This window comes from Acipenser ruthenus, chromosome 19 (genome assembly GCF_902713425.1).
Source record: "Acipenser ruthenus chromosome 19, fAciRut3.2 maternal haplotype, whole genome shotgun sequence".
Lineage (NCBI taxonomy): Eukaryota > Metazoa > Chordata > Actinopteri > Acipenseriformes > Acipenseridae > Acipenser > Acipenser ruthenus.
Genome location: NC_081207.1, coordinates 22,639,034 through 22,651,593, shown reverse-complemented (window position 1 = coordinate 22,651,593; position 12,560 = coordinate 22,639,034). Strand labels below are relative to the sequence as shown.

At 35.6% G+C, this 12,560-nt stretch overlaps 1 protein-coding gene across 2 annotated transcripts; it reads right to left on the bottom strand.

Annotated features, from left to right (window-relative positions):
* Positions 1–3,746: 3,746 nt before the first annotated feature.
* Positions 3,747–10,669, bottom strand: mthfsd (methenyltetrahydrofolate synthetase domain containing). Of its 2 annotated transcripts, none has more exons than XM_034040516.3 (8): positions 10,327–10,669; positions 9,825–9,928; positions 9,090–9,203; positions 8,693–8,806; positions 7,897–7,987; positions 7,395–7,507; positions 6,362–6,487; positions 3,747–5,633 (listed from the first exon to the last, which is right to left on the bottom strand). In XM_034040516.3, exons 1-8 carry the CDS (start codon positions 10,352–10,354, stop codon positions 5,103–5,105), a joined length of 1,221 nt encoding a protein of 406 aa, XP_033896407.1. In that variant the 5' UTR covers positions 10,355–10,669; the 3' UTR covers positions 3,747–5,102. The 2 variants fall into 2 exon arrangements, with proteins under 2 accessions (XP_033896407.1, XP_033896406.1); XM_034040515.3 differs by lacking the exon at positions 9,090–9,203 and adding an exon at positions 8,933–9,046.
* Between the last annotated feature and the right edge of the window lie 1,891 nt (positions 10,670–12,560).

Genomic DNA, 12,560 nt, shown 5'->3' with positions numbered 1-12,560 from the left:
GAATCTTGGTAAATATGCACCTCCATAAATAAAACTCCTCTAGTAGGGCCTAAGGCTAACACACTTTTTAAAATAAAATGTTAAGAAATGTCTGTTCTTCATATTTACAGTTTTTAGACGAATAACAGATACAGTATTTCAGTGACCAACATAGTTTTGAAAAGAGTAAATACGACATTGAAAACAAACGCGTTGAACAGTTTGTTGAGACAATTGCTGGAAAACCAAAGTAAAATAGACGCTGCTTTCCATGCAATGCTCGTAATTGTGTTAATTTGTAACACTATATATTTAACTGAGGTAAAAAAAAAAAAAAAAAAATCATCCCACTGTAAATGTGCAAGCACACGGATTTTAGTAGGTGGTCATAAAACTTGGTTTGTAACTATAAAAAAAATGTAAGTACTATACCTAATTATTTGGTTTAACGTTTTAACATTTCGCAACATATGTTTATATTCTGGCGTTGAGACCATCGCAGTTGATCTCTAGAGGTCCTTTGACCGAAGCTGCTTCTTTTCAAATATGACATTATTATTATTATTATTATTATTATTATTATTATTATTATTATTATTATTATTATTATTATTATTATTATTGTTATTATTATTATTCTATAATAATAATAATATCAGTAGGCTATGTAGGTTTCCTTTGTTTACCTGGGTGTATATTGTTAATCAGGGGTCTGTTAAAGGCGAATAGGCTTAGGGTTAGTGTGGTTTTCTTTTCGTTGTTGTGCATTTCCAGTTAACTTTTCTTTATGCCTTCACAAACTAATCAGTTCCCAGAAATAACTACTGTAAACAACACGGAGTATCATATATATTTTAAAAAGCTAATGGTTTGTTTGTGCAGTCTTCTGTCGGTTCATTTGACTTTAAACGTATTCTGTATTGTGTTGTTTTTAAAATTTTAAAAGATAATTTGATAACATGCCACTTTGTTAAAACTGTAGCCTACAAGTCGATTGAGATGAAATACATTCATATTCGTTTGTTTAAAAGAGGGGGACTTACTTTGGTATTTAGTAGCACCCAGTATGTTGGAAGGGTAAGAAAACCGCGCTTCCTCACAGCCACTGCGACATGCCCCCACATAATTATGTCAATCTAGATAATTGGAAAAAAATCAAAACCAGAAGCGGATCGGTGCCATCTTTAATTCTAATTTAAATAACTTTTCTGAATGGCAGCTTTAAACCCTTTCGTCAATTCGCTGGAACATGTAGTTTATTGAGCTTTATGTTACATGTTACAATTAGTTCATGATTTAAATAATTATAATACAAAATGTAGGCCAATGCTTGTTTACAGGATATACCTATGGTAAACTCACATTGCAGTAATACAAATCTATTCTCCATAATTATTAAACTCAATTAAGAAGTACTAAAATAAACTAAATAAATGACAAGTGTTTCGACTAGAAGTCTTTATCAGTGTCTCTGATACTGCTATTTCAACACGTATTCTCCATCTGCAGTTGAAAGAGTTCCATCGAGTGATTAACATTTTAGTGCCACCTTGTGGTTACAACTTGACACAACAAGAGGCTGAGAAACCACGCTTACTTTATTGGTCAGTTGTAGTGTTGTATGACATATAATGATCTCACAGCAACAGATGCGTTGTATTTATTTATGTATATATTTACTAAATATCTAAAGAGAAAATAAATGCACACCATTTACTTCAAGAAAACCACTGTGGGGCATTAAATTGGTTCAGGTCAATTCAATTTTCAGGAATTTTAAATAATGAAAAAATGTATGCACAAATTACTGGCAAAAAAGTAACACAAATAATTGTATGTTGTTCTTCAAAATCTTTTCAAATTTTAATAGAACATTAAATGTAATAATATTCTAAAGGGAAAAAAGATACAAAGTAAAACGTGTAAATGCATTGGATTTATATCGTGCTCTTGTTTCTCGGTTGTCCTCGATACCAGTGTGTGGTGGATGAATGAAAAATATAGCAGCGCCATCACCAATACTAGGTAGGCTATAACACAGCATTTATTGTAAGTTTGGACCGTGTGACCCTGACGAGATCGGATGTGTTGATCTGTGATTCAAGGACAACCAGCGAAAGAGGGTGGAAGAGGAGGTTGAACTCATAGGGGGTCTACGTGGTGGTAGTTGGGTGCATGGTGGGTGATGATCATACTGATGACAGCACAAGCTGAAATTTGTATCTACTTCTGTTTCTTATACGTCTTACCCTGGGTGTTTTGAAGTAATACAAATCTATTTTGAATATTTCACTGGACATGAACATTATATATATATATATATATATATATATATATATATATATATATATATATATATATATATATATATATAAACGCAAGACAGCTGTAAGCATACACATTAGTGTTCTGTATGCTTTATTTTGCTACCATACTTTGTATTCTGAATATTCAAATACTGTGCAGCAACTGAACTGTAAACTTTCTATCTTAGTGTTTTATTTCCCAAAGTGATATTTGTATGGCTCTTAATTGTGAGCGACAGTAACCAGTGTGTAATACAAACCAAAGTGATATTAACCAGAATCTCGGCCCTATTGACTCCCATTATGTTCTAGCAGGGCCATTTTAATGTGGTGATATTAAGTGGAGGGAGTGATATTAACAGATTTTACTGCATAGGCTTACATTTCTAAAACTTGATAACGGATACAGAACCTAACCCAGTAAACCGTGTTTGTTAATTCTATTTCATTGCATGCTACATTTGCAAACAGGCCATACTGTATTTGCCAAAACAGAATGGAAGCCAAGAGAAGGATTAGAATGCAGAAGAACAGAACAGAGTACTAACTCTTTTCATCAGGAGGTCAGGCACTTCGAAACAGTTACGGGTGTGTTTTATGTTCTGTCCAGTGATTAGAAATTGGGCTTCATTCTTCAAATGTTCTGCAAGATTTGTGAGTATAAGAACTTTGTACAAGAACTTCTAATTTTAACACTGAAATAAATCTTTTTCAGAGTGAGAGAAAGTAAAGCAACCGTTTTGTCCTTTAATACAGAACAACAGCACCACTCCTTGGCCAAAGATTAAACACAATTGTTCAGTGGCTTGTGAGAAATCCACCATAGCAATACATTTGTCAGAAACCCTCTTGATGGTATTGTAAGTTTTCTCTTTTAATACATTATTAATGTACAGGCTGCTTACAGATGATTAATGGTTTTGGAGAATTGATCTTGGAGATTTACCACAGTATTTGTTTTTCCCTAAGCAAGGAAACAGTGGAAGTGCCTGTATGTATCTCACTAACATTTTTAATAAGATCCTGAGAGTTGACAATTAAATATGGATTAAACGTGGTCAGGATATTCCTAGGTACACATTCATGCAGTTATAAGAATCTGCTTAATTAATTTAAACTTACATTTGTTTGACCAAATTTGATGATACTTTGCATAGATACTTGGTCAATGTACAGTAGGTTACTGTTGGCAACCAACACTGGACTACATCTTGATAACTACTTGTCTGGTTTTAATAAAACTATGCATGGACATTTGTTTTGATGATATAGGTATATGCTGTATAGATGTATATAATGCAAAGTTGGAAATCTTAGCAGTTTTATTTTAATTGTTTCACCAGCACATGTGAACAATTATTTAATTACAAGTCCCGCATGATGTGGATTTGTAGTGATAGTTCACCTAAAAATAGGTTCAATAAAAACAGAACCTTTACATTAAAATCAATTCTGTGATACTGGGAAGTTTTTTTTTTTTTTTTTTTTTTTAATTGATCAAATTAGTTTAACATAAAATCTCTCTATTCAAAGGGCTGGTTTCACAGACCCTGATTAGCACTAATCTTTAGGTAGGGTTGTCAAGATTAGTGCTAAAAGGGGGTTTGTGAAACCACTCAAAAGCAAATAAGAACATGACGAAAGTTATGAACAGTGTATGTAATGGCTCAGAAACCCATTCCATACACCACCACTCTGTGTCACAAAGCACCTCCTATCCTCTGTCCTGAATCTGTCTCCACTCAGCTTCTGAATGGTCTCTGTCTCTCATTAAAATAGTGGCTGGGGTTGACTTTGTTGACCACTGTAAAGATTTTAAATACCCAGATCAAGTCTCCCCTATTTTCTAGGCCAAGAAATGTAAAACACTGAAACATACTAAAAGGAGATATGGTGGTAATACAATTTACAAACTCAAATCAATGAATTCATGTCAAACATACAATTCAATATAAATAAACACAATCCTGAGTGAAGTTACAATTTTCTCTTTGTAACTGTCTCTCCAGGACTTCAATGGTAATACAAAAATAAAGTACTGCCAACAGTTAATATCTGTTGCTTTTTAAAATCCCCTTTTAACCAAAGTAACAAGACCAGGATAGCAGTAAGCCAAAGCACTTAATTAGAAACATATTTAGAAAGAGTGTGTGATTTCAATCCAAGCACAGCCATGCAGTACAGTAATGTCTGATTAGCATCATGACTACCACTGCAGTCCAAACATCTTGCAGTTTTAATACACACAGCCATTCCTACTCTGCAATTCAAATAAATAATAATATGTGTCTGCCAACTAATAAAAGTGTATATGACAGCAGATTATCTTGCTATTTTACTACACATTTCTGTCTAAATGAAAGAACCTCTCAACAGCAGTCACCGTAAAGAAGGAATCGTATTTTTACAAAAGCAGGCAGTACTGTGCCATCTAAATAGTAAACTATAGTGTTGGGGCAGTGGAATTGCTTCAGTCCCAGTTGATTAATGATCATTTGTGTTTAAAACAAAATTTGCAACAGTATCTAGCACATAGTCAGACTGGGGTGCTCTGTTAAGATTTAAGCCCTTCTCACTCATACTATCCCATTATAACTAAAGTAGATGGGTTAATGTTAAAATGGAAAAAATGGAAATTTACTCCTTTGATTTGGCAACAGAAGACCCAATTGTAAACATCTGGTATTTTTTTTTAAGGGGTTTCTTTATGGTGAAGCATTTTCAATGTGGGGGGGGGGGGAGGGATTATGAATCTCAGCTCTCTACACTGCACAAAATAAATATGAACCACAGTAAGAGCCCAACACGGCAGCTGGTTTATGAAAGGCTTTTCACTTCAGCTGCACTTTCAGCTTCTGTTGATTTGGGTCTCCTGGGGGCTGGCCCACGGTTGCACTGGCTTCTCTGACTCTTTGCAAGTTCGGCGCGGATGCTGCTCCCAGTGATGCTGAGCCCCTTGAGAGCAGCCACGACGCTCTCCGCTGTACCCGGGTCCTTGTAGTCTAAGAAAGCCCGCCGCTTCGCTCCCTGCCAGTTCAGACGCAAAGGCACTGCATCGTGCTCCCGCAGAACAGTCTTGAACTCCCTCACGCTCAGATTCTGGGGGATATTGCCAATGTAAACGGTGGTGATCCCATCTGGCCTTGTGGTTTCTGTCTTTCTGACAGAGTGGAAGTCTTTGTTGTTGGCGCTCCCCACCACAGCTTGAGCTCCCTCGGCCTCTGCTGAGCTGGGGTTCTCAGTAGCACCTGGAAGCTCAGTCTTCAGCGTCACATCTTTCCCTGCCTCTTTTTCCATCTCGCGCAGTTTTTTAAGGATAGGTATCTTTCCCAATAAGTTTAAATCCACCTAGAAAAGCAAAATGGACAAGATGTACATCATAACATAAGGAACCCATAATGTATCATGGCTGGCCAAACAGGTTTGGTTAAGAAGTACCTACAGACTTCAAAATTAATGTTTCCATTGATGTATCCACACAGATCTAGGGATGTGGGTAGACAATATCCACAGAGCCAGATTACCAATCCACATATATACATATACACATATATATATATATATATACACACATATATATATATATATATATATATATATATATATTATATTTATATATATATATATATATATATATATATATATATTATATTTATAATATATATATATATATATATATATATATATATATATATATATATATATATATATATATATATATATATATATATATATATACTGTAATTATGAACACAATATTCACCTACCATATATCATTTATTTCTTATATACTAATACTGAAAACATGCAAACGCTGGCAGAAAAGCAAATACAATACAAGAGAAAGGTATTAGATTAGTCCCAGAGATTTTTGCTGATGTATAATATAATTGTGGAATATCAGGATTGTATTCCCCTGCACAACATTGAACAGTAATAGAAACAGATTAACAGATGCCCAAAACACGAATTGTACATGAAATGCTTGAATCTTTAAACTATTGTTGTAATAAATTAGTAGAAAAGGAAACCTAAGAAAATAAATACAAGCCATCACAGTAGTGACCACATCTTACCTTAGACCAAATAATCCCCTTTGGATTCGGGTGTTTGCATTCAGTTTTAATCACTTTACTTGGGGTGAGGATATAATCCACTGTTAGATCATGGGTATCTACCAGCTCCTCAGGGATATCAACAACCTGTAACAAACCAAATACACAAGCACTTTGGAAGGGAATTCGGTTTTTCTTACTGATTTTAAAAATACATTTTGATTAGTATTTTACAACATGTCAACTTCTGAAAAGCGTATTTATAATAAATAGTTTTCAGCAAAATATTCAAATTTTATTGAACAGTCAGGGTGCTTTAGTTTCTATTAAGGAAATACCATAGAGTATGTAGTTCTTGCATGAGAAAGTAGAATCCAATTTTATGAAACATAATTTTAATCTTATCAATAAGAAACTCTTTGACTGTTTAATACTTTATACAACCAGTGAGAGAGCTAGTATCAGATAACTTCTTCAGCTGTGCTGAGTGATTGTGATTATTATTATTATTATTATTATTATTTTTTTTTTATTTTTTTACCAGATCTCACTTTGCATTCATTCAAATCCAACCGGGTGAAATACACAGTTAAAAATGTTGCTGCGCTGCTAAGCAGATGTGGAGCTTAATCTAAGGATGGTACTTGCTATCTAAACAGACATGAGGGTGGCCATAGAGGTTATTCAGCCTTTTTCATTCGTGGAATAACTCCAGTACTGCATGACTGTTCATGGTGTATCCTCTATTAATAATGTTTCTAGCAAGCTTCAAATACAGTCACGCTGGCTTTTTCACTAGTTCTATGCATGAACATTCATAACAAGAAATGTGAACTACAAAGCATCCTCCGTGCTTTCACGCACTGCACATCTAGGATATATAGACACAATTTATAAGACCACCTCGAAGGTATGTAGGGCAAGCAAATTGTCATTTTACAATGAAAACTAGGAACTGACAAAGGAAAGCTGCAATAATAATTAGACTGCTTTGTAGGTTAATTAGGTGATTACTCTTCAGTAGAAAGTAGTCTGTGTGATTCTCTTTACTAACCTGGCAGTCATGGACAATAGTCACAACAATGGTAGATTGGCTAACAGCTCCCATAGAGACCATCATGGCATATTCCATATCTGCAAATCCTTCTCCTTTCCCTATTCTCCATCCTGGATCACAAACGAGAAGAAAGTACATTTGATGAGAAACAACAGAAAAGTAATGGGCATGATTAGAAAACAAAATGACAACCATCATCAACAGGACCATGCTCTTCGACTTTTTAAAAGTACGAGTAAAACCAATTAGCTGATTTGGGTAAAAGTTTGTGAGAAGTAGGTTCAAGCATGCCATCTTTCGCTCTATACAGTGCAAATAAGTGATGTTTTCTTTGGAAGGTAATGGATGAAGATACCAAGAAATATGATTCTTACAACATTTGTTATTTACTTGTATGGTTTTTTTTTGTTTCTTTTTTCTTAAAATTGACCAAAATGCATTGGGAGCAAAAAGCCATGAAACAAAAATATTGCAATGGCTTATTCTATATTAACCCAACCTTTTTCAGACACTGCCACAGACCCCACCACGACCAAGTCCACCTGCACTTTTGCATCCAGTCCAATGGGCACACTGTACTCTTTCACTCCCTAGACACCAAAGACAAAAAAGTGCATTAGTACCTAGACTGGCTATGATGTACTACAGACATGTGGATTTGAACTTGCCTACCTTTTAAAATTGCTTCAGTACCATTTTCTCTGCTCCACAATTGTGCAGTCGAATTTATCATTTGTCAAAGATGTTCATCACTTCACTCTATAGCAGCCCTATCCTCCATGTAGGTCCCTACCCATTAAACACCTTTTCTTGCTTGAACTCCACATGCTGTGGTATCTTGTTAAACTAAACATGTGAAAAAGGCTATTGAATCTATTTATTGGTAGAAAACCTTACATTAATACGATAGCCACCGTAATTACTCAGCCACCAGGCAGTACATTTAAGGAATTTAAATCTAAGACATTACAATATAATCCTGATAGAATAAAATACAAACTAGTTCCAATGGGAAACAACACCACCCCTGGGATATAATAGAAGGGTACACAAATATTTCAAAACTTCAGACGTGGAATATTGGATCTGTCTGTGAGGCCTCTTCATTTTGGATCAATAAAGTGACCCTTTAAAGTACAGAACCAATATTATGGCAGTATGGTCACTTGCCCTTACAGTCTTACAGTCTTACAGGTGAAACACATATTCTGTGGTCAGCTAATTTAGTGTTATAGAAGGGTGCAAGCCTTGTATATCAATTAAAATGAAGAAAGTCAGGCTAATAAAACATTCACCTGGGACGTCGAGCATATCTTCAATATATCCTTGCTAGCTCCCTCAGGGGGGACGATCTTATTAAACAACCCTGTCCTCAGGCGCGGGGTTGGGACTAATAAGGTTTTTCTTGCCTGAAATCAAAAGTATTTGCAGTTATTCATCACAAAGCAGACCGAAGAGTACTATGCAATGTATTGAGGCACACGCTACTCCCAAACCCCTTCGGTTTTCCTACACGTCTCAGAATGGCAGGTTACCTGCAGTGTCGCTAATCGAACTCCTTCTAGCGGTTTATCGGGGTCCACCTTAACTCCACACGTTTTGTTGAAGACCTCAAGGCCTTTGATGCTATCACATGCTTGATATGCCCCCTGCAGCAAACAGAAAGACAGATAGAGATACAATGCGACTTACATCAAGGGTTAGAAAGCGGGCCTGTTGCTGGGGTTTGTCAGGGTTAACTTTTATAGTCTTGCTGGTTCTAAATTCCTCTAAACCTGTCAGCTTTTCTGCAGCTTGGGAGGCTCCCTGTTTGTGCAAAAGAACCAAAGTGATCAGATACTGCAGTTAGATACTACACTAACATCCCTTAGAAAAGTTTACTAAGGTAAAAGCATAACAAAGTGTAGCATATTGAAAAGATTGTAAAGTATTGGTTGCATATTAAGAACCTTGCCCTAAACAGAAATGCATAGTATAGCTCAATCATAGGAAAAGCAAAGTAAAAATACTAAATTACCATTCAAATATACTATGGTAAACTATGGGATTTTGTATAATCAAACAACAATTGTTCTGTTTTGCAGCTTTGAACTAATCTTTCATTACAGGTAGAGGGGTCGCTATATATATATAGGCTGCCATTTCGCTTGCAAGGTCCAGTTTGTTGCAGGTTTTTACCAGTACACTGCAAATTTAAGTGTGTACTTTGAATGCATCTTCCTCATTAATATCCTTAATATTAACCTCTAACAATATTTTTTATATGTAGCATAATGTACTTTCAAATTATCTAAAACTATTACGGATGATAATACTTGTATATAGTTCATACAGTACTACATTATACCGGTACCTTCCAATAATATAACCTAGTGGTACTGTACATCACAATAAAAGTCATCATCATCATAAGAAGAAGGAGGGTACCTTAAAGTTAGGTATTCTGTTATGAACTGGTCTTGGAAAATTGGCCAAGTTATTGTCTTCAATGTAGTCCCAAACTTTCTTCCGGATATCCCACTTAGTAACACCTGGAAAAACACGTTATCTCAGAATTATACTGTGTACATGGCATTTTTATAAACTATCCCATAATATCTGCTGAACAGAAATACGTAAAAAAAATATACTAATAACAATGGGAATCTAAAAACGGTAAAATATTAATTGGACAGAATTATGTTTACATTTGAGCGCTATAGACAACGTGAAAGTCACTCCAGAAATGATATGGCACTGTTACGGAGACAGTAACTTAACAACAAACTGAGGCGTTCTGTTTTCACATGAAATCAGTTAGTTCAATGTGCATAATAAATAAATAAATAAATAAATCTAAACAACCAAAAGCAAATTTACTTTATTCTTTTAAAAAAACACACACACACAAAAAAGCAACGACATTAATAATAAAAATGATATACTCCACCTGGATAAAAACTGATTACAGGCTCCATTTTTTTTTTACACTTTATTTTTTTTCAAATGATTAAGCGATTACACTATTTGAATTCAACACGTCTTTGTACGGACATCTCTTTAAATCGGCTAGACTGTATCCATTACACGTCTCAATGACAGAAAATACTAAAAAGTAAAATAAAGCGACCTCCGTTGTTATCAGCCAGTGCCATAAATATAGCTCATTACAAAATGACTGCAAGTTCAAATTTATGCAACTGATGTAAATTCTGTTACTTCACAACTGATCAGCTGTTTGTTGTAGAATGTCAGACACGTGCAAGTAGCTTTGGTACGGAAACTCACAAAGGTCGAAACTCATTCTAGTGCGCAGTCTAAATACTGTAAGTATATCGTATTGTTTAGCTATAATAACAACTATATTCATTTCTAAAGACAGTCCCATTGGAGAAAGCGGTATTAAAAACGTTTTGTAGGGCGCAGTTTCACAAAGCGCGTCTAGGGAGCAGTCGACATTGAATTCTAAGTTAATAGAGTAAGTATTCATTATTGTGCGTTGGTTGAATTTGTATACAGTAAGCAGACGGTTTTATTTTTGTCAGTGCTGATCTTCACAGCTACACATAAGGTATCTGTACTTACATATTAGCACGGTGCAGTGGAGTAATGGAGTGATGACATGCAGATGATGTCTTTATAGAATTTAGACAGTTACAGTTAACATTACATTACTGTGAAAAGAACAGTTCCGTCTCCCAAGCTGCATACTACTTTTTCTTGGCCATTGCTGACACAGATTGTATTCTATGATTCTCTCACTAAAGTTATATTTGTGTGGGGAAATGAATGGGTTTACAACCACATTTGTTCACATATTTCTTTTCATTTTCCCAAACCATTCCCCTTATTATATGCATCCTTCCCATCTAAAACTGTGATTTGGTAGAGAGATTTTTCATTTACTGTTTCACAGCTGCTTAGTTAAAGCTGCTCCTGCACAGGAATGCCTATCACCCTTTCACACAAGTTAGAAAAAACAAACAAACATTGGATACCATTATAATACCAGTGCATTGCAATTTAGACAGTTTGATATGCTGCATGAACATTCCACTAGAGGGCACTAGAACACAATCCACAAATAGCCCTAGCTCTGCATTTCAAACAGTAAAACAAATAATTGTAACACAATTTTTGTTCCTGGGTAGTAAGTGTTATTTCCTAATTGCTTATGCCTCAAAAGTATAGAAAATGGCTATTATTCCCCACAAACTTTGCTTTTGTGACCAGGACAGTGATATTTTGAAATGTACCTATTTCCAATGAGAAAACGGGCGAATTTGTGTCTTTTCGTTCACATAAAGTCAGAAAAAAACAACATATGAATCCAAATTAACATGTATTTATACTAAAGTAATACAAAAATGACTACAAAAGATTTAGAAGTGAGTAGTCTTTTTGGTTGGGGTAGTATGGGTTTCTCTCCTCAGCTCCACCTCTGAAATTGTCATCTGGATCTACAACGTCTTCCTCGCTCTCTGACTTGCTGCTCTCTTCTAAAGACGGCTGCTCTCTCTCCAGAGGAGTGGGTACGGGGAGCTCATGGCAGTGTGGCACCGGGGCGATGGATGAAGGAAGGTCCGGATACGTGATAGCAGGTGCATTCTTGCCAGTCCGACGTTTGGAAGGGTCCACCATGCAGAAGCAGCAGTTGCTTGAGTGGTCAGTGGGTTCCCGCCAAATTCTTGGGATAGCGAACTTCATGGCTCTCTTTTCCCCTCTGTACCATCCTACTAAAATACATTTATTTCACCCATGACTAATGTGTAAGAGATTCTTGCAACATTTTTCATATATATTTTTTCAATAACATTGAAAATTGTAAAACATTTTAAAATTAAAAACTTTTACAATTTTAAAAATTTTAACAAATTTTATCACATATAATTCCGAGCAACAATTGTCCATCTTACCTTCCAGAGTTCTTTTGCAGTGCTCGCAGGTGAAATGAGGTGCCCAGGGTTTGTCTTGATCCCCGACAGGCATGCCGAAATATGCCTTATAGGCCTCACACATCTTAGCAGATGCTTCCACGGAGTACTTTTTCGCTCGTCTTGATAAATTGGCCGCAGACATAGCAAAATGCGTCTGCCGGATGCTTGCAGCCTCTTGATGCCATCTCAGAAAAATGCAGATATGTATCCACTTAGGCAGCTGGAACTAAACTGAACTGGTGGGCTT